Raw genomic sequence first — 18662 nt, 5'->3', positions numbered from 1 at the left:
AGCTGCTATTAAAAAATACCTTGAGAGGGCTTCCTTGGTGGTGCAGTGGTTGAGAGTCCGCCTGCTGATGCAGGGGACATGGGTTCGTGTCCCGGTCCGGGAAGATCCCACATGCTGCAGAGCAGCTAGGCCCGTGAGCCATGGCTATTGTGGCTGCGTGTCCGGAGCCTGTGCTCCGCAACGGGAGCGGCCACAACAGTGAGAGGCCCGCGTACCGCAAAAAAAAAAAAAACAAAAAAAACCTTGAGACAAATGACAATGAAAACACAACTGTACAAAATCTATGGGATGCAGCAAAAGCAGTCCTAAGAGGGAACTTCATAGCGACACAGACCTTCCTCAAAGAGACAAGAAAAATCTCAAATAAACAACCTAACCTACCACCTAAAAGAATTAGAAAAAGAACAACAAACAAAACCTGAAGTCAGAAGGAGGGAAATAATAAGGATCAGAGAGGAAATAAATAACATAGAGATCAAAAAAATGATAAAGCAAGCTGCTGCCTTGTCCTATGTTGACAACTTAGAGGAAACAGTACTTTATATGTGTGAAATCTGGGCTTGGTGAGGGAGGACTTTTGCAGCTTTCTCCAGGTGGGCACTTTGTTTTGAAATCGCCCTTCGAGCAGGTGACAGGTGAATGGTTTTGGGGTATGTCTATACTAGTTCTTGCTGACGTGGGTTTAGGCTTTGTCTCTTTTTTAAAAAAAATTATTAATTTATTTTAATTTATTTTATTTTTGGCTGCGTTGGGTGTTCATTGCTGTATGCAGGCTTTGTCTAGTTGCGGCGAGCAGGGGCTAATCTTCGTTGCTGTGCGTGGGCTTCTCATTGCGGTGGCTTCTCTTGTTGCGGAGCACAGGCTCTAGGTGCCCTGTCTCAGTACTTGCAGCTCACGGGCTCAAGAGTGCAGGCTGAGTAGTTGTGGCACATGGGCTTAGTTGCTTCGCAGCATGTGGGATCTTCCTGGACCAGGGCTCAAACCTGTGTCTGCTGTATTGGCAGGTGGATTCTTAACCACTGTAGCACCAGGGAAGTCCAGGCTTTGTCTCTTTCTCTTTACAACTTTTCTGAGTTCATTTTTAAAAATAGATCATACATTCACATGATTCAAAATTCAAAAGGTACAAAATGAAATACAGTAAACTCTTCCCTACCCCTGTACCCTAGCCAACCTATTCCCTTCCCTGGAAGCAGCTGCAGCCAAGCTTGTTAGCTTCAATTTCCAGAGATAGCATATGAATATATAAGTCAATGCATCTAGATTCAACCCCTTTTAAAAAAAATACCTGCCATGCCCTATTGTGCATCTTGCTTTTTTCTTTTCAGCAGTTTAACCTAATGATCTTTCCATATGAGTGCACAAAGAGCTTCCTCATTCTTTTTTATTTGGTGTTTTTTGTGGCAAACAACTGAATCCACTCCAGATGGTTAAGCCAAAAAGGTATTAGGATTTTTAGGTAACTCATGGAATCGTTTGGAGGGCTGGAAGAAGAGGGCGCATCTAAATTTCCAGAAACAATGGCCAAGCCGTGCATAGTTCTGGTATTCGGTGGGAGCCACCCGTGCTCCTGCCTGTACTGAGCAGCAGGTAGCAGGGATTTGACTGGACTGCAGTTGCTTCCACCATCATCCTGAGCCAGGAAGGCAGCTTCCCCTGCAAAAGTAGAAGCTCTGAGCAGAGTCTCTTGTCTTACACTTCTTACTTCTCAAGCAAAGTCTTGTGTGGATATTCCCATCAATGGAGACCTGGTCACATGTTTGCAGTTTAGCTGCAAAGGAGCCTAGGAATTGGATTCTCAGCTTTCAAGCTGGGACGTGAGATTTGTAATATGAGAAATTTCTCAGTAGAGAAAGGCTTTTTAAGAGATGATGGGCAATCACAGATATGACAGATCTCTACCAGAGCTGCCTAGAATTCTGTTGTGTGAATGAACCACGATTGATTAATATTTTAGATGATGGACCTCTAGGTGTTTTCAAATCTGTATCTTAGATGATACATATTGAATGAACTTGTACATATGTCATTTTGCTTGTATAAAGTGGAATGTAAATTCCTAGAGGTAGGATCACTAGATCCAAAGTTTGATTATAATTATTATTTTTTATTGTAATTGTTATGGATGTTGCCAAATGGTCTCTGTACTGTTCTGTGCTTCCATCGGCAGTGTGTAAGTTCCTAGTTTTTTGCCCAGAGTCTTTTTCCTGTTCAGATTCCATGTGAGCCAGAGTGGCAGGCTGGGTCTTCCCTACTACTGGGGTGAGTTTTGGCCTTGGGCCACAAATGTTGACAAGCTGGATCTGGGGTCGTAACCTCTGCCATTCATTCATTCATTCATCTATCAATTAAATCTTGGCTGGATTCGGTCTGCAATTTAGTATAGGCTCTCTGGTCCTAAATTAAATGGCATCTTGGGGGATCTGAAAGATAATGGAGCTTCCAAAATTGATTTGCAACTTGGGAGTAGCTTACATGTTGGGAGATCTTGGATCATTATGTGTTGACAGATGCATAGGGATGGTTATGAAGAAGAATGGTTATGAAGATTTATAACACCTTCTCCTTTTAAAACTAAAAAGGAAATAAGTGAAATAAGACAGATGAAGACAAATACTGCATGGTATCACTTATATATGGAATCTAAAAAAAAGATAAAAATACGTTGAGCTTATAGAAACAGAATGGAATGGTGGTTGCCAGGGGTTGTGGGGTATAGGAAATAGGGAGAGTCACTGGTGAAAGGGTACAAACTTTCAGCTCTAAGATGAATAAGATACGAGATTCTACTGTATAACATGGTGATTGTAGTTGATAATGGTATTGTGTAAGTGAAATTTGTTTAGAGAGTAGAACTTAAGTGTTCTTACACACACAAAAAAGGTAAATATGAGAGGTGATGAATGTGTCAATTAACTCGATGGTAGGAATCCTTTCACAGTCTATGCGCACATTAAGTCATCACATTGTACACTTTACATATATGGCAATTTTATTTGTCAATTATACTACCTCAATAAGGCTGAGAAAAGCAAAATATCATTTTTAGCATGTGAATTATTGCATAGATTTTGCTCATATCTGAAATATGGCTCCAGTTGGTTGTTGTGGAAGTTTATAGTAATGTAGGAAGCCTTAGTTCAAAAGCTCCTAAAAAATTTAAACAAATGTATATAAATGGGTGGAAAATGGGTGGGGATACATGTGTGTTCTTTTCTTCTACTGGAAATGTTCACTCTTTAAGTTGGAATTTACTTAGTGTGGCTGATTAGTTTAGGAAAATACCTTTCTGCCCGGCTTTGAGCGTATCTGCAGGATGTCATGCCTCTGGGAGGCAGTGTCTTATCAGGGCTTGCTAACCCTCTCTGTAAAGGACCCGGTTGTAAATATTAGGCTTTGCGGGCCAAGAGGCAAAATTGAGGATATTGTATAGGTACTTATATGACAAGAGAGAAAGCAAACTTCCACAAAGTTTTTATTGACACAATTCAAAATATGATAATTGAGTACAAGTGTTTTTTTGCGGGGGTGGGGGATTAATACAGATCTACTAGTAAGAAGCATGGAATTCTTGTTTTGGGGATAACATTTTACCTCACAGAATTCAAAGTTAGTGTTCCCTATCATCAAATTGACTGCAAATGTTCATCTGTAAAAACCATTCTCAGCACATACAAGACCAGGCAGTGGGCCAGATTTGGCTTGTGAACATCAGTTTTCCAACCCCTGATGTAATGGAAAAACCTTTACATTTGGACCCAGGCACATGTAGGTCTGAGTACTGGCTCTGAACCTGTGACCTTGAACATCTCACTGAACTTTCTGAGTTGTGGCATTTATTTGTGCATAAACTGGAGGTAAGGACAGCCACCTCATGGAATAAATATCATCCCCATGTTTGTTACGATTTTTGTGTTAAGATTCCAGTTCTTTAGATGCTGATGTAATTTAGCTAGACTTATTTGCAATTAGTATTGGGCAGAGTCAAAAGCTGATTTGTCAGGGGATAGAATTTTCAAATGGTCTCAATGTACTATGTGAAAATATGTTTTTGCAGTGGAGAGATCTAGCAGTCACCCTCTTAACCAAATGGCCAAGCTTGGCAATTAGTGGTGGGATGTTCTGAAATTATGTACCCCTCACTGTTGTGTACCTCTTACTATATCACAGTACCACCTGTGTGGTGTTCTTGCCAGAAATGTTTGACTTGAATGTTATCCCAAGGAAACAGAAATCCAAAATGTGGAACATTCTGCAGGACAGCTGGCCTGAACTCTTGAAAGGATTCAGTGTCAGTGAAGAACGGAGGTGGGATTGTTTTAGATTAGGGAAAGACAGAGGAGGCATAAGATAAAAATGTAATGCACAAACATTGATTAAATCCTGGATGGGAGAAGGGAAATTCAGTTCTATAGGCCATTTTTAAGACGATTGAGGACATGAGAGTATGGACCATATGTTGTGTGATAATATTAATGTTGACTCCCTCAGATGTGGTGATGATGGGGGGATAGTGTAGGAGAATAGTCCTGTTTTGGTAGGTGAATAGTAAACTATTTAGAGGTGGGGGAGGGAGGAAAAAGAGGCAGGGAGGAAAAGGGAGTTGGAGGAGGATGAGAGAGAGAGAAAAGTATAAGTCCTTTCGTTCAGCACGGCTTACTTCCTGTCTTGGCACTGAGTGTGGTACTTTCAGTGGGGAGGTGCCCAGGATACTTTAATAAGTACTTTCAGGTATTAGTGGGCTTCCGTGTCTGAAATCACACGTGAGCCCTGAATGCCTGTTTTCTCTTTAACGGGATGGGGCTTTGGCTTAGGCATGTGCTGGGGCGCCTCACGTTGGGTGATCAGACCTGGGGGTTCGTATTTTCTCGGGTGGCTCACCCAGGTCCCTCTGGACTGAAAGTCCCTCTTGATATTTAGAACGTTTACATGAGTGGGAAAGGAAAACCCAGGACAGTGGACCTCACTGTTCAGCTCTTTCCCGAGAGGCTGAGGTACAACTTTTACACATGTACTTTAAATCCTCTTTATTTCTGTTTTCGAGGGGGCCTGTATGGAGGCTGGCGTCTCCTGGGGGTATGCTAAGCAGAAGGAGGCTGGAGGCAGAAGGCCGTGATGCATCTTTAGCACACTGAGTGGCTGGAGAACCACTGAGGTGTTCTAGATTGCGAGGCCAAGGGCCAGGGGTAGAGGCCGAGGGCCCGGGGTAGAGGCCGAGGGCCAAGGGTAGGGGCCGAGGGCCAGGGGAAGGGGCCGAGGGCCAGGGGTAGGGGCCGAGGGCCAGGGCAAGGGTCTGCGGGCCAGGGGTAGGGGCCGAGGGCCAGGGGTGGGGGCCGAGGGCCAGGGGAAGGGGCGGAGGGCCAGGGGTAGGGGTCAAGGGCCAGGGGAAGGGGCGGAGGGCCAGGGGAAGGGGCCGAAGGTCAAGGGAAGGGGCGGAGGGCCAGGGGAAGGGGCCGAGGGTCAGGGGAAGGGGCTGAGGGCCAGGGCAGAGCATGGTGTAGTCTGATCCTGATTCTCTGACCCTGCCTGGTCCCTCCTAGCTGACTGAGCAGGGAGGGGACAGAGCAGCTAATACGCTGTTATATTCCTGCAGGAGCTCTTCAGCCTCTATGGTGTGAGATGACTAAAGCCCATTTAGCAGTCACTTGTAAAAGTAATTACAAGATGAGAGAAAGAAGAGCGTTCTGGTACTATGGGCTGTAAAAGCCAATTAATTCAACAAACATTCGTTGAGCAACCAACTATGTAGTAAGCATCGTAAAGTGTTAGTCCTGGGGGATACAAATGATAAAGATATACTCTTGCCTTGTGCTGGGCATTTGAGGGGTATGGGAAACAGATGGGGTACAGGGGAGACAATGACCAGAATAGTGATTTTGCTCTATTAAAAGGCTAGTGATGTGACAGAAAAGTAGTGAAAAGGACTATGGGAATACAGAATGGAATTGACTGTGGTTTCAAAGATAAGGTTGGTCTTGAGGTGATTTGAAGAAAGAGTCTGGTGGGTAAAGATGTGGGGAAGGGGGACTTTCCTGGTGGTCCAGTGGGTAAGACTCTGCGCTCCCAATGGAGGGGGCCTGGGTTTGATCCTTGGTCAGGGAACTAGGTCCCACATGCATGCCGCAACTAAGAGTCTGCATGCTGCAACTAAGAAGTCCGCATGCCACAACTCAGAAGTCCACATGCCGCAATGAACATCACATGTGCCACAACTAAGACCCAGCGCATCCGGAAGGAAGGAAGAAAGGGAGGGAGGAAAGAAAAGAAAGAAAGGAAAGAAACATTTAAAAACAAACGAACAAAAAAGAAGTGGGGAGACATCCAGCTTCCAGGTGGGAGACATGCCAGGTGCCGAGAGGCCTGCATGGCTGTCCTGTGTTGAGAGGCCGGTTGGCATCTGGAGTGGCTGCAGCCTTGGATGCAGGAAGGGGAGGAGACAAGCTTGTTGGCAAGGTAGTTTGGGCCAGACGGGAGGCCTCAAAACCATGCTCAGGGCTCTGGGTTTTACAAGAAAGGGCACGAGGAGCCCCGGAGGCCTGCTTGAGTTGGGGGGGGGCGGTCTTGTTTTAATAAGATATCTTGGAGGGAATGTGGAGGATGGTGTGTGAGGTCTCAGGAGTCTGGGGGCCGGACTTGAAGGAGTAGGTTTGTGAGCAGAGACTATGAACTTGGGGAGCTGTGGTGGAGGGAGAATAGAAAATAGGGGTCCACTAATGTTCTTGGAGAATTCTTCCAACCCCTCACACCAGGACTTTGAATTTTTAAATCTCTCTGAGGAAGTCTTTAAAAATACTTGAAGGAGGAAGCTTATTCAAACCTTTGAACAGTTTTGAAAATTTATTACATTTCAGCTCGGAAGGAAAGTATTATTTCAGGCAAACTGGAACGGGTGTGGACTGATTACTCAGCACAGCCACTTAATCTTTCAGAATTAGGTAGGAGGGAAGCTATTTTAGTGGCCTTCCATCTTCTTCCAGAACTTGGTCCAGGTTCCTCCCAAATGGTCAGTGAATTTTTCTGATGCGTGTCCAGCACCCCGACAGTTGAGCGTACATCTGTAGGCTCTGAGGAAGTTGATTTCATCCATTCCTTTTTTTTTTTTAATCCCATCTCTTGCCTTCCACCTGAGAAAACAAACATGAGTCCATAGGTTCTTGTTATGTGTTAGAACTTTGCACAATGTGTAACCTAAGATGGGTCCAGCTGAGAGGGTTGCAGGTTTGGAGTTTAGACTAAAGAAGAGGTGTGGAGTCTTTTCATTTTTTCTTTATTTTGAGAAAATCTTGGCAACTGGGACTGTTTGAAGGAGCAGTTACATAAAATATCTCCTGCTAGTTGAGTATCTGGGATAAAGCACCACAATTTTTTCTTTAGATTGCATTAAAACGTTTCTACCCACAATTTAGAACTTTTCCACGGAGAATTTAGATTTAGAACATTTTGAACCTCAATAAAGAAAAAAAAACTTACGGAATTAACCTGCAGTTTGGACTGAGAAGTCTCAAGCTTACGAGATTCCATATGTAAGTTCCAAAGGCCTATAATTTATCATCCTTGCGGCTTGACTATTTCAGAAAGTTCTTGGCATGTCTCATGGAGGTTTGGTGTACAAAGAGCAAGAAGAGTGGCCTATGGGCTTACCTCACTTATGTGTGTATATTCTACATTGGCTACAAAGCAGTGATTCTACTGGTATATGGGAGCAAAGGACAGATTCCAAGGTAAATGAGGCGGTTTACTAATGCCAGATTTGGGTGTTAGTCTTGAAGTACCACAGTGAATATTTTAGCAGCAATTTCAGTTACCTTTAGTTAAGAGCTTTTCTAGTTCTATGTGATAGTTGTGGTAAAGGAAGGTTACCTTGATAATAAATTAACACTGACTGAAATATAGTTGTTAAGTTGTTCACATGGCAAGGATTACAGTTTCTTAATATTAGGAATTACTCTGTAAGACACTTATATTGATGATGTTAGTTTTTTTCCATGTATAGGCAATCCTGTATCCGAAGATGTGTAATTTATTTATTCACAATAAGGAATGTATTATAAAACTCAATTACTTGAGCTTCCCTGGTGGCGCAGTGGTTAAGAATCCGCCTGCCAATGCAGGGGACACGGGTTCGAGCCCTGGCCCGGGAAGATCCCACATGCCACGGAGCAACTAAGCCTGTGTGCCACAACTACTGAGCCTGCGCTCTAGAGCCCGCAGGCCACAACTACTGAAGCCTGCGCACCTAGAGCCTGTGCTGCGCAACAAGAGAAGCGATGACAGTGAGAACCCCGCGCACTGCAACGAAGAGTAGCCCCCGCTCGCGGCTACTAGAGAAAGCCCGCACACAGCAACGAAGACCCAATGCAGCCAGAAAAACAAACAAACAAACAAACAACTCAATTACTTTTTATTTGTGAGGGTTGCTTCATTCACTTGATGGAGAATTTTTTGGACTGTATCCTGTATGCCTATCCTTGCGCTAGGAGATAAATAGAAATTAACCATTGCCCTTGGAGAGAAGACATTTTAATGGGAGGCAGAGATAAATAGATAATTATAATATTTGATAAGTGCTGAAATAGACATTAAAAAGCTTGAATATGGAGAATTTCAAAATGTATACAAACATACACAGTAGGAGGATGAGCCCTCACAAACCCGTCACCCAACTTCAGGCATTTTCAACTCTTGGTAATGCTTGTTTCACCCATACTCTCCAGTTACTCCCTTTCCTCCTTTTATTTTGGAGCAAATCCAAGACAATAAGGTATCATGTGATAGACATTTATAGACATTTGAATAGTCAGAGAGTACACTGGGAAAAGAGACTATACCTGGTGACTTGAGAAGGAGCTACAGAGTAGTAACATTTGAGTTTAATCTAGTGGGGAGTGAGGATGTTCTAGGTCGAGGTGAATGGGATGGAACCCAACAATTGTTGAACACCGTTAAGCATCATATCAGGTTCATTTAGTACATTATTTAATTTTTTCCCTCATAGTCTTATGGGAGAGACAGTATCTCTATTTTATCAATATATACGAGGAAACTAGATTTCAGCCTGACCAACCTTGACTTCAAGGCTGTTTAGTTTCCCATCTTCTGCACCGTGTACCTTAGGCACAGAAATGTAGAAGGTCAGGATGTGCTTGGGAAAGCAGGAGAAGCTGAATGCAGCTACAGAATTGTGTGCATGTGTGTGTCCAGAGATGAAACTAGAGAAGCTGCTCAGGGCCAGGTTGTGAAGGAACTTTAATGCTGCACTAAGAAGATAGGATTTTGTCCTGAGGTGGTGGGGATCCAGGCTGAGATGCCTTTAAGCATGAGAACAGTATTGTTAGCTTTTAAAAGGCAGATATGCAGGCACTATGGAGGATGAACTGGAGTTGGAAGATGAGCTGAGGAGAGACTGGTTCGAGAAAATTATTTGTTCAACCACTATTTATTAAGCATAATCAACGTGGCAGGGAAAGGAACTGGTGAGCAAGACATACATCTCCCTATTTCATGGAGCTTAGCCTAGTAGAGAATCAGTTACATGCAAATGGCCTATTGTGATGTGATTTTATAATAAGAAATATATATTTGGTCTTCAACCCAGTTCCTGGCACAGAGCTTCAAAAACCCTTGGGATTTCCTGTGATAAGAGCAATAAAAGTGTCTTTTATGTTAACGAGGTGACTTTTGGAAAAGTCCCTAGGTAACAAGGTTGGAAGCTGCTTCCAGGGAACCAGATGGCTAGAGGGTTGGAACTTTCAGTACTCCCCCGCAATCCCCACCGAAACTGGAAACCATACAGATGTCCAGTGGCAGGGGATAAATAATACTGAGTGACAAGAAAAATGAGTGAACCACAGTTTCACTCAACAACTTGGAAGAATGTCACAAACAAGTTTAGAAACAAGCAAGACTAATCTGTAGTATTAGAAGTTAGGAAAATGACGGGTGGGTAGTGACTGAAAGGAGCTTCGAAGGGGGGCTTCTAGAGGCTTGTAAGTTTGGATTTCTTTCATTTTTTTAAAAAAATTATTTATTTGGCTGCGCCGGGTCCTAGCTGGGGCATGCGGGGTCTTCGTTGAGGCACGTGAGATCTAGTTCCCTGACCAGGGATTAAACCCAGGCCCGCTGCATTGGGAGCGTGGAGTCTTAACCACTGGACCACCAGCAAAGTCCCTATTTCTTGATCTGGGTGCTCGTTATGTAGTTGTATTCAATTTGTGAAAACGCATCTAACTACGTACTATACACTTATTTGTATGCTTTTCTGTTTGTATATTATGCTTTTCTATAGGAATATACTTCAATAAAAAGCTAAATATATAAATTATTGGAAAAAAGTTTAAGTTTCAAGAGCAACATTTCTTCTAGAGACAAATTCTGACAATAAGTATTGATGCCTCCTTGTACACCTGAGGAAAACTGACACACTATTATATGAAAGTCACACTCTAAAAAAGAAACCTGTCCCTGTACAGTAATTTGTGTGAATTCTATTAAAAAATAAAATATGTCACGATGGCCAGGTGAGGTATTAGGAAGGATTAAGGCAAGGCAAAGGAGAAGATAGCCTTGATTTGGCAGATGGTTCTGTGATAGATGTGGATGTGGTTAGCATCGAAGATAAGTTTCTGATTTGGGATATGGAATTGTTGATGCCAGCAACTGAGGCGAGGGCTGCTGGAAGATCTGTAGGTTCAAGGATATGTGGGGAAGGGCAAATGAGTAGGGCTTATTTAATTTATGTTATGTCTGAGATGGCTTAGGGTATCCACGTAGAGTTGTCCAGTAGGGTTTTGGAAAAGTGCATGAAGTATCTGAGTTGTTAGGTTTGGAGAGAGCGGTTTGGTGATCATTAGCATTTGGATGGTCACTGAAGCCTGGGGAAAGAATGAGATTACCAAAGAGCAGTGATTCTCAACCTTGGCTGCACATTAGAATTACCTTGAGAGCTTTACGAAAATACCCATGCCTGGGCCACACCACTGACCAATTAAAGCAGAATCTTTGGGGGTGGAGGCTAGGTCTCTATTTTTCAAAAGCTCCTCGGGTTATTCTAATATGCAGCTAGAATGGGAACAAAATAAACAAGTAGACCAAAAAATTAGACAATGGCATGTTTATTGAATGGACACTATTGTGGGCACTACTACTTTAGCTTTCATGAGGTAAGTACCTGTTTACACTTAAGGGGAGACTGAGGCACGAGAGGTAAGTAACTTGCCTTAGGTTATACAGGTAGCCGGTTGGTGCTAGGGCCAGGATTCACACCTAAGTCATTTACTCCAAGAACTGTTCTCTTTACCATAACACCCTATTGCTTCTCCACTCAAGAATGAATCCGGGAGGGTTGAGACTTTGGAATGGCAGTGTGAGAAACTCAGCAGATCCTCTTTCCAGTGAAAGAGCCTCTTAACTGGTAAAAATTGTAAAGGATAATCATTTAAAGTCTCTGGAAATTGACCTGAAGACATACAGCAAACGTAGAAACATTTATTCAAGAAAATCTCCTAAATCTTAGTAAAAACAGTGAGCCAGCAGCCTTTGAGCCACGACCTCTTCCTCTCCCCAACCCCACCAGTTCCACATGGTGGAGGCTCTGTTTTCGGTGGGTCTAGCCGAGAAGACAGGACTCACTCCCCCCAACCCCAGCTCATAGTCTAGGGCTAGGAGAGGTGGACTGTGGGCTACTGGAAGTACCAGAAGTACCAACAGGAGAAGGAGAGAGAGGGCCAGAAAAATATTTGAAGAAATAATAGTGAAAAACTACCCGAGTTTGATGACAAATAGTAGTCTTCACATCCAAGAAGCCCAGCTCTGTCCTGACTCCTTCTGTGGCTGCCAGTCTCGCTGTGACTGCAGGCAGGGGATGCCTGCAATACAGTGAAAATACCTGGAATGCGGGTGGGAGAGAATGGAAGTAAGGCCACTTAAAATGCCACAAAGCTTGCTGTTCTTCCTGAGATTCAGCTGTTTTTCTTGAATAAACACTCCCCGCATTGCTGCAGACTTTTGGTTAATTTCCAGAGTTGTGTCCATTTTTGTTGGTTTCTCATTGCTCTCATGGAGGAGAGAATTTTTGGAGACCCTTATTCTGCTATTTTTTGTTGACATCCCAGTTGAATTTCAATAGGAATTTTCGTCAGATTACTTAGTGTCTATTTATAGTTTGTTCTGAAAGTGTTTGTTAGGTTAATTATTGGAAGTCTAAAACTCTATGCATAGGACCAACTAAGAATAATAATAAAAAATGCACAGTGTATCTTTATAGCAGAATATTATGCAGTTGTTAAAATAAAGTGGTAATTTTAACTGCGCGCTAGAGAAAAATATTCAGGGGATGATGCTAAATGAAAAGCAAGTTGCAAAATAGTATGTGGTATTCTATTTTCATAAAGTTTGAATAAGCAACAAGAAAAACAGGTGTGTGCTATATATATATGCTGAGAACATTTCTAGGAGAAATGTATAGTGTTTTCCTTTGGGGCACCAAAGGAAGTGGGGGTGCTTGTTACTTCTTCACCCCCACTTACTATTATTTGAACTTTTGAGTATCTGTTACTTTGAAGTAACTTTAAAGAAGTCATTGAAGGGACTTCCCTGGTGGTGCGGTGGTTAAGAATCCGCCTGCCAATGCAGGGGACATGGGTTCGAGCCCTGATGCCACATGCCGCGGAGCAACTAAGCCCATGCACCACAACTACTGAGCCTGTGTTCTAGAGCCTGTGAGCCACAACTACTGAAGCCCATGCGCCTAGAGCCCGTGCTCCGCAACGAGAAGCCACCGCCAGGAGAAGACCGTGCACCGCAACGAAGAGTAGCCCCCACTCACTGCAACTAGAGAAAGCCCACGCGTAGCAACGAAGACCCAATGCAGCCAAAAAATAAAATAAAATAAATTAAAAAAATAATTAAAAAAAATAACTCACTTTTAATTTCGATCAACTAGGATAATCCACAAGTAGTGATTATGACTAATCTGTTCTCTCTTCACCCCGGTGACTTTCTAGACTTTAGACTTTGTATGTTACAATCCACCCCCTGAAAAAGTCACTCTTTTGTAAGAAGCTTAACAGCCGTTCTTTGTCACCTTTATTTTTATCTTTGAAAGAGGAGGAATAACCACCCAGTCCTGAAACATCACGCGTAGGTAGAATTGAATTATCCAAATTGAAAACCTCCCTGCAAACTGGAGGAAAAAGAATCCAACCAGCGTGTACCCATAGGTTCTCCAGGGACTTTTTGGTTAGTTACCCCATGAAATCCTTGAGATTTCATAATCTATTTTGTCTCATTTTGCTGTTATGAAATGGAGTTTTCAGCATCCCTCCTCTTGTCTGTTTTCAGATCACAGAACTCTGTGGTGCCAAGCGGGTTGGTTATTTTGGTCCAACACAGTTTTACGTTGCCCTGAAATTAATTGCTGCAGCACAGTCTGGCCTCCCCGTGCGGATAGAGAGTATTAAATGTGGTAAGTATCTCCCGTTGATACATTTTATTATCCATGACAGGTTTCCTGTTTATGATAACCATTTTTAGTGGGTTTAAGGCCTGTTCTATAAGCATTTGTGGAATTTTTCCTTTCTTCTTCCAACTCTTCTTTAAAGTAAAATAAAACTTACCAGGTATCTTAGTGTTTTTTTTTCTTTTTTAATGAGAAAAAAATTCAGAGAGTGACCTGAGATTAGTTCCTTTTAACTCACTTGCAGTTAAAAATAGATTTCGTTCTTTAGCCGGCAAAGATTGGGACGGGGATTCTAGAGCCTGTGGCAAAATAATAAGACCGTTTAATTTTCCACTCGAGGAATCTATAATGTCGTTTAAGGCTCTATTAGGGCTGAGTAACTAGGAGAATTTGAGTGGAACTGCCCCTTCTGTCTCTCTTCTTTCCCTGCCAGGCACGTCAGGTATGATCATCTTTTAATCTCCCAATTCCCAAAGCACTGTTTTCATGATTGTTAAGTACTCGGGGGCTACCAAGATTTTTGCAGAATGAATTTATCTTCTCAAAGTTTTGATTTACCATTTTCTTACCTTGCTATCCCTGCCCCCAACCCAGGACATACTTGAGCACTTAAACCAAAAGTAAAGCCCCAAACTCTTAGCATCATTTGCACTGCTTCAGTACTGGTTTTACCAGGCTGTTTAAAGAAGGTGATTATTCAGTGGATGTTCTGAGGTCCTTTTTTAGTTCACGCTGATATGAATTACTTTCCTATGGCCACACAGCTATGCAGGAACTTTGTCCTTTTCCTCATTTTGAGATAAAAATGACTCCGCTGTTCCTACCTGTTCTGTGAAGTCCCTGGTGGACCTCGACGTGGGTTGAGGATTTATGGTTAGTCCATGACAACCTTGTAGGACAGCTGCAAATAGCAGAGAAGATTCTGATAGCTTGACTATGGGAAATGAAACCTTTTTACACTAACCATCAGGAGGCCGCAATCATCCTGCTAACCTTTATTAAAGGCTTAGTGGGTGTCAGACACTGTCTCATTTAGTCCTCATGACATCTACCTAAATTAGATAATTGTGTCAGTTTCCATTGCCTTTGATAAGCTGTGATAACAAGTACCATTGAAATCTCAGTGCCTAATGGAATAAAGGCTCGCTTCCTGCTTTGCGGTGGGTCAGGTTGAGTAACTTGCCTAAGGATTGTAAGGTTCTAACCAGCTCTAGCCAGGAGCTCAGCCTCCAGTTCCTGTTCTCTTCATTGCTATGCAGAGTAGTGTCTTCTTGATGATTCTTTCTGTTTAGTAAGGTGCTGACTCTAATCTGTAATCCTGGATGTTTTCCGAATGGGAAAAGAAATCTGACCCTCATAGCATCCCTCAGTATTAGAAAATTTGGTTCCAAAATAGGTTTCATGATGAAGTATTATTTCAGTGGCCGGTTTGGTGTCTAATGGTCACTGCTATCATTCACTTGCTGTGATTAGTTCAAAGTTACAGCTCACTGAATTTCGATTTGTGGTAGGCAGTGATAGTTTCCATTCCATTGTAAATGGTCATTAAGCTTTATTGTAGTATCCCCCAACTTCATCTTCTGGAAGAGTTAAGAGCTGCTTTATTGTATAAAAGAATAAACTTCTGACACCTTTGTTGCTTATATTTGGTTAGACTGAAGTCTTTTACCTGATTTGTGCTCAGATCTACAGCTTAATTTCCTGGGGGGACGGGGTGGAAGGGATGGACTAAGTTATCACTTGTGTAAAGGATTAACCCTTTTCCCAAATACAAGGCTTTCTCCATTGTATTTTATAAATCCTGATGCTGCCTTTTACCTCTGAGGGTTTAAGTATACTCAGAGTTAATTCTGAATTTCCTTCCTTCATTTAAAGATTTATTAAGTGATAGTTATTTGTAGTCAGCATATGTTGAGTAAGGATGAGGGCAAGACAGGGCCAAACTTTGAGCTGCTACTTAGCATTTTCCGATTTGTTGCTTGAAATCCATTAGCTTAATGTTTGATGACACAAACCTTGAAGGCCAAAGAGAATGCTCTCTGAGAACCTAATCTGAAAGGCTGCTACCTTTAAAAGGCCCTATCGCACCCAAGGAGTTGTGAGTCTACCCTTCCTTCTGTAAGAGTCATACCCTTATTTCATGAATGACATGTGCCTGTGTGTATGTTAACCTCTAACCCCTAGCCATTCCCATTTTGCTGAATACCCCTACCATATGCAGTTGCTTAAGCCAGAAACTTAGAAGCCATTCTTTTTTTTTTTGATATTTATTTTTTCTTATTTTATGGCTGCACTGCACAGCATGTGGGTAGAAGCCCTTCTTGATTCCCCCTTTTCCTTCATTCACAATATAATCCATCAAAATCCACTGCCCATTCCCTCCATCTCTCTGCTTCTGCTGGACCAGGCCACCTGTAGCCACACCTGAGCACCACGATGATTTTGTCATTGGTTTCTTGGCCTTCTCTATTCTCTACACCAGTCTCTTTTCCCACACAGCGGTAAGAGTGGTCTTTTCAAAATAGCCACCAGATCATTTCATCCAGCTTCTTGAAACCCTCCCAGTGGTTGCTTGTTGTACATAGTGCTAAGTTCGGAGTCCCTACGCTGATCTGTAAGGCCCTGCATAACCTAGTCTCTGCCTACTTCTCCATCCTCATCTCAAACCTCTTCTTCTTGCTTGCAGTCTGTCCCCCAGCCTCACTGGCCTTCTAGCCATTTCTGGGCCACCTCTTTTCCTGTTGTAGGAAAGACCATATGTTATGTCAAGGTGTTGGGTTGCTAGCGGTCTGTCCTTCCCCCTCTCCTTCCCATGCTGGCTCCTCCTCCTTATTCTTCAGGATTCTGAGGCCGCCCCCACCATCCTTTCTAAAGTATGTCCTGTCAAATTAATTCATCAACAAAGGAACCAGCATGTAGTAAAGCTGGTTCAAGAAAGTCAGAAGTATTTATAGTCATGGAAAGAAAGAATGCTGGAATAAGATTGCTAAATTACATATAAAATTGATTAATGCCCTACAGCGCAATAAAACTGTAACTGGGTTATTATACTCTTTTCTAAGATAAAATTCATTTGCATTGCTGTCAGACAAGAAGTATTTGTTAGCTAACAGTTTTCTACAAGTTAATATCTACCCTTTCAGAATTGTAAAATGCCTAATCAAGAGTAAATAGTAACTTAAAAAGCACACATCCCTAGGGAATGAGGTACTCCTTGGATGGGCCCATTAGATAATGCTAGGTAATGTGGCAGGCCCCTCCCTACTTTATTCTCTCTCACCGCCTGCTCCTTCATAGCACTTTTATCAGAGTTTGTAAATACTCCTTTACAGGTTTGACAAGTTTTTTGTCTGTCTTCCTTAGCAGTCTGCAAGTCCAAGGGGAAAGGAGGAGCTTCTGGTAATCCCTGCACTGAGGGGCCTTGTGGGTACTCAGAGCATGTTTGTTGAATGAATGACTGACTGAATGAATGAAGACATAAATGCCTGTGCATGGGGAGCGAGTCTTAATCAGCTGCCACTCTTTAAACTCAAACGTTTGGAATTCAGGTTCACCTGGAACTCCTGAGGGATGCCTACAGAAGTCATCTTTCTCAGGCTTTGGTTCCCACCCTCGTCTGCCCTTGAGAATCATCTGGGTAACTTTTTTTTTTTTTTTTTTTGCGGTACGTGGGCCTCTCACTGTTGTGGCCTCTCCTGTCGCGGAGCACAGGCTCCGGACGCACAGGCTCAGCGGCCATGGCTCACGGGCCCAGCCGCTCCGCGGCATGTGGGATCTTCCCGGACCGGGGCACGAACCCGCGTCCCCTGCATTGGCAGGCAGACTCTCAACCACTGCGCCACCAGGGAAGCCCCATCTGGGTAACTTTAAATGCAAAATAAAAAATACGAGTACCTGGGGCCACCTGCAGAAATTATCATTAAATTAGCCTGGCGTGTGGCCTGAGCGAGGGGGTTTTCAGAGCTCCCCAGGTGATTCTTCTGTGGAGCCAGGGTTCAGAGTGACTTCTAAAGACAGCTGGGTGGAGTATTTTCAGGAGCTTTGCTTCAGCTCTGAGTACAGATTTGGTCACATCAGGGCCTGAACTGGGGGTAGGCAAGAGGCGCCCAGGGTGTATAACTCCCTGCGCTCGCTCCCCGGGCCCTGCAAGTGCTGACACTGCCTTTCCACGGCCCTGAGAGGGCTGGCCCCAGGCTTCTCTCTGGCCTCACCCTAGTGGGAGCTGGGGCGACACGTTTGGTGAAAGCTGACTTAGAAGTGCGGACGGCGGGTGTGAAGTTCAGGGCCAGCAGAGAATTCCTGCAGAGGAAACCACATGCAAACATTTGCCCTGGGAGCTCCTGTACCTTCCTCCTTTCTGAAGACAGGCCAAGAGTGGGTGTGAGGACCGAGGGAGGGTGTAGTGGGGTCAAGAGTAGGGTTTTGAAGCTTTTTGGTGCCATGGGCCCCTTTGGCAGTGTGAAGCTTCTGGACCCCTTCTTGGGGTAATGTTTTTGTTTTTTTTAAAAAAATTTTTATTGGAGTATAGTTGCTTTACAATGTTGTGTTGTGCTGTTCAGCAAAGTGAATCAGCTATACGTACACATATATCCGCTCTTTTTTGGAGTTCCTTCCCATTTAGGTCACCACAGAGCAGTGAGTAGAGTTCCCTGTGCTATACAGCAGGTTCTCATTAGTCCTCTATTTTATACATAGTACTGTATCTATGTCACTCCCAATCCACCAATTTGTGCCCCCCCCCACTTCCCCCCTTGGTAGCCATACGTTTTTTTCTCTACATCTGTGTCTCTGTTTTGGAGTAATATTTTAAATGCGTACAACGATGTGGGATTATAAAGGAAACCAATTAAAACTGACCCTTGAACAACTGGAGGGTTAATCCATGTATAATTTATAGTCGGCCCTCCATATCCGCGGTTCCTCCGCATCCATGGACCCAGCCAGCCGCAGACTGTGTAGTTCTGTAGTATTTACTCTTGAAAAATATCCGCGTATAAGTGGACTCACAGTGTTCAAAGCTGCATTGTTCAAGGGTCAACTGTATTTTGAAATTAAAACAGATATTTTAAAAAGTTGTTATATAGCAGTATACATGCTTCTTTATTAATGTATTAAATAAAAGATCTGTGATCCAAATAACTAGCATACTTTCAGAGTAGTGATGAACATAAACAGTACTTCAGGATGTCCACAGCAACTGTAATGT

At 43.2% G+C, this 18662-nt stretch overlaps 1 protein-coding gene across 5 annotated transcripts in view; it reads left to right on the top strand.

Moving 5' to 3' along the window:
* REPS2 (RALBP1 associated Eps domain containing 2) overlaps window positions 1–18662 on the top strand; it is a 240008-nt gene that overhangs the window by 53356 nt on the left and 167990 nt on the right. For all 5 annotated transcript variants that reach the window (XM_022562671.3, XM_022562667.3, XM_022562669.3 and 2 more), the window contains exon 2: window positions 13339–13462. In XM_022562671.3, the coding sequence (XP_022418379.1) occupies window positions 13339–13462 (124 nt within the window). The remainder of the gene's footprint in view (window positions 1–13338; window positions 13463–18662) is intronic.

Source organism: Delphinapterus leucas, chromosome X (genome assembly GCF_059928025.1).
Source record: "Delphinapterus leucas isolate spDelLeu-1000000601 "Yukka" chromosome X, BTC_Dleu_Yukka2, whole genome shotgun sequence".
Classification (NCBI taxonomy): domain Eukaryota; kingdom Metazoa; phylum Chordata; class Mammalia; order Artiodactyla; family Monodontidae; genus Delphinapterus; species Delphinapterus leucas.
Note: the sequence above shows the minus strand (reverse complement) of the source record. Positions and strands in the feature narration are given on the sequence as shown.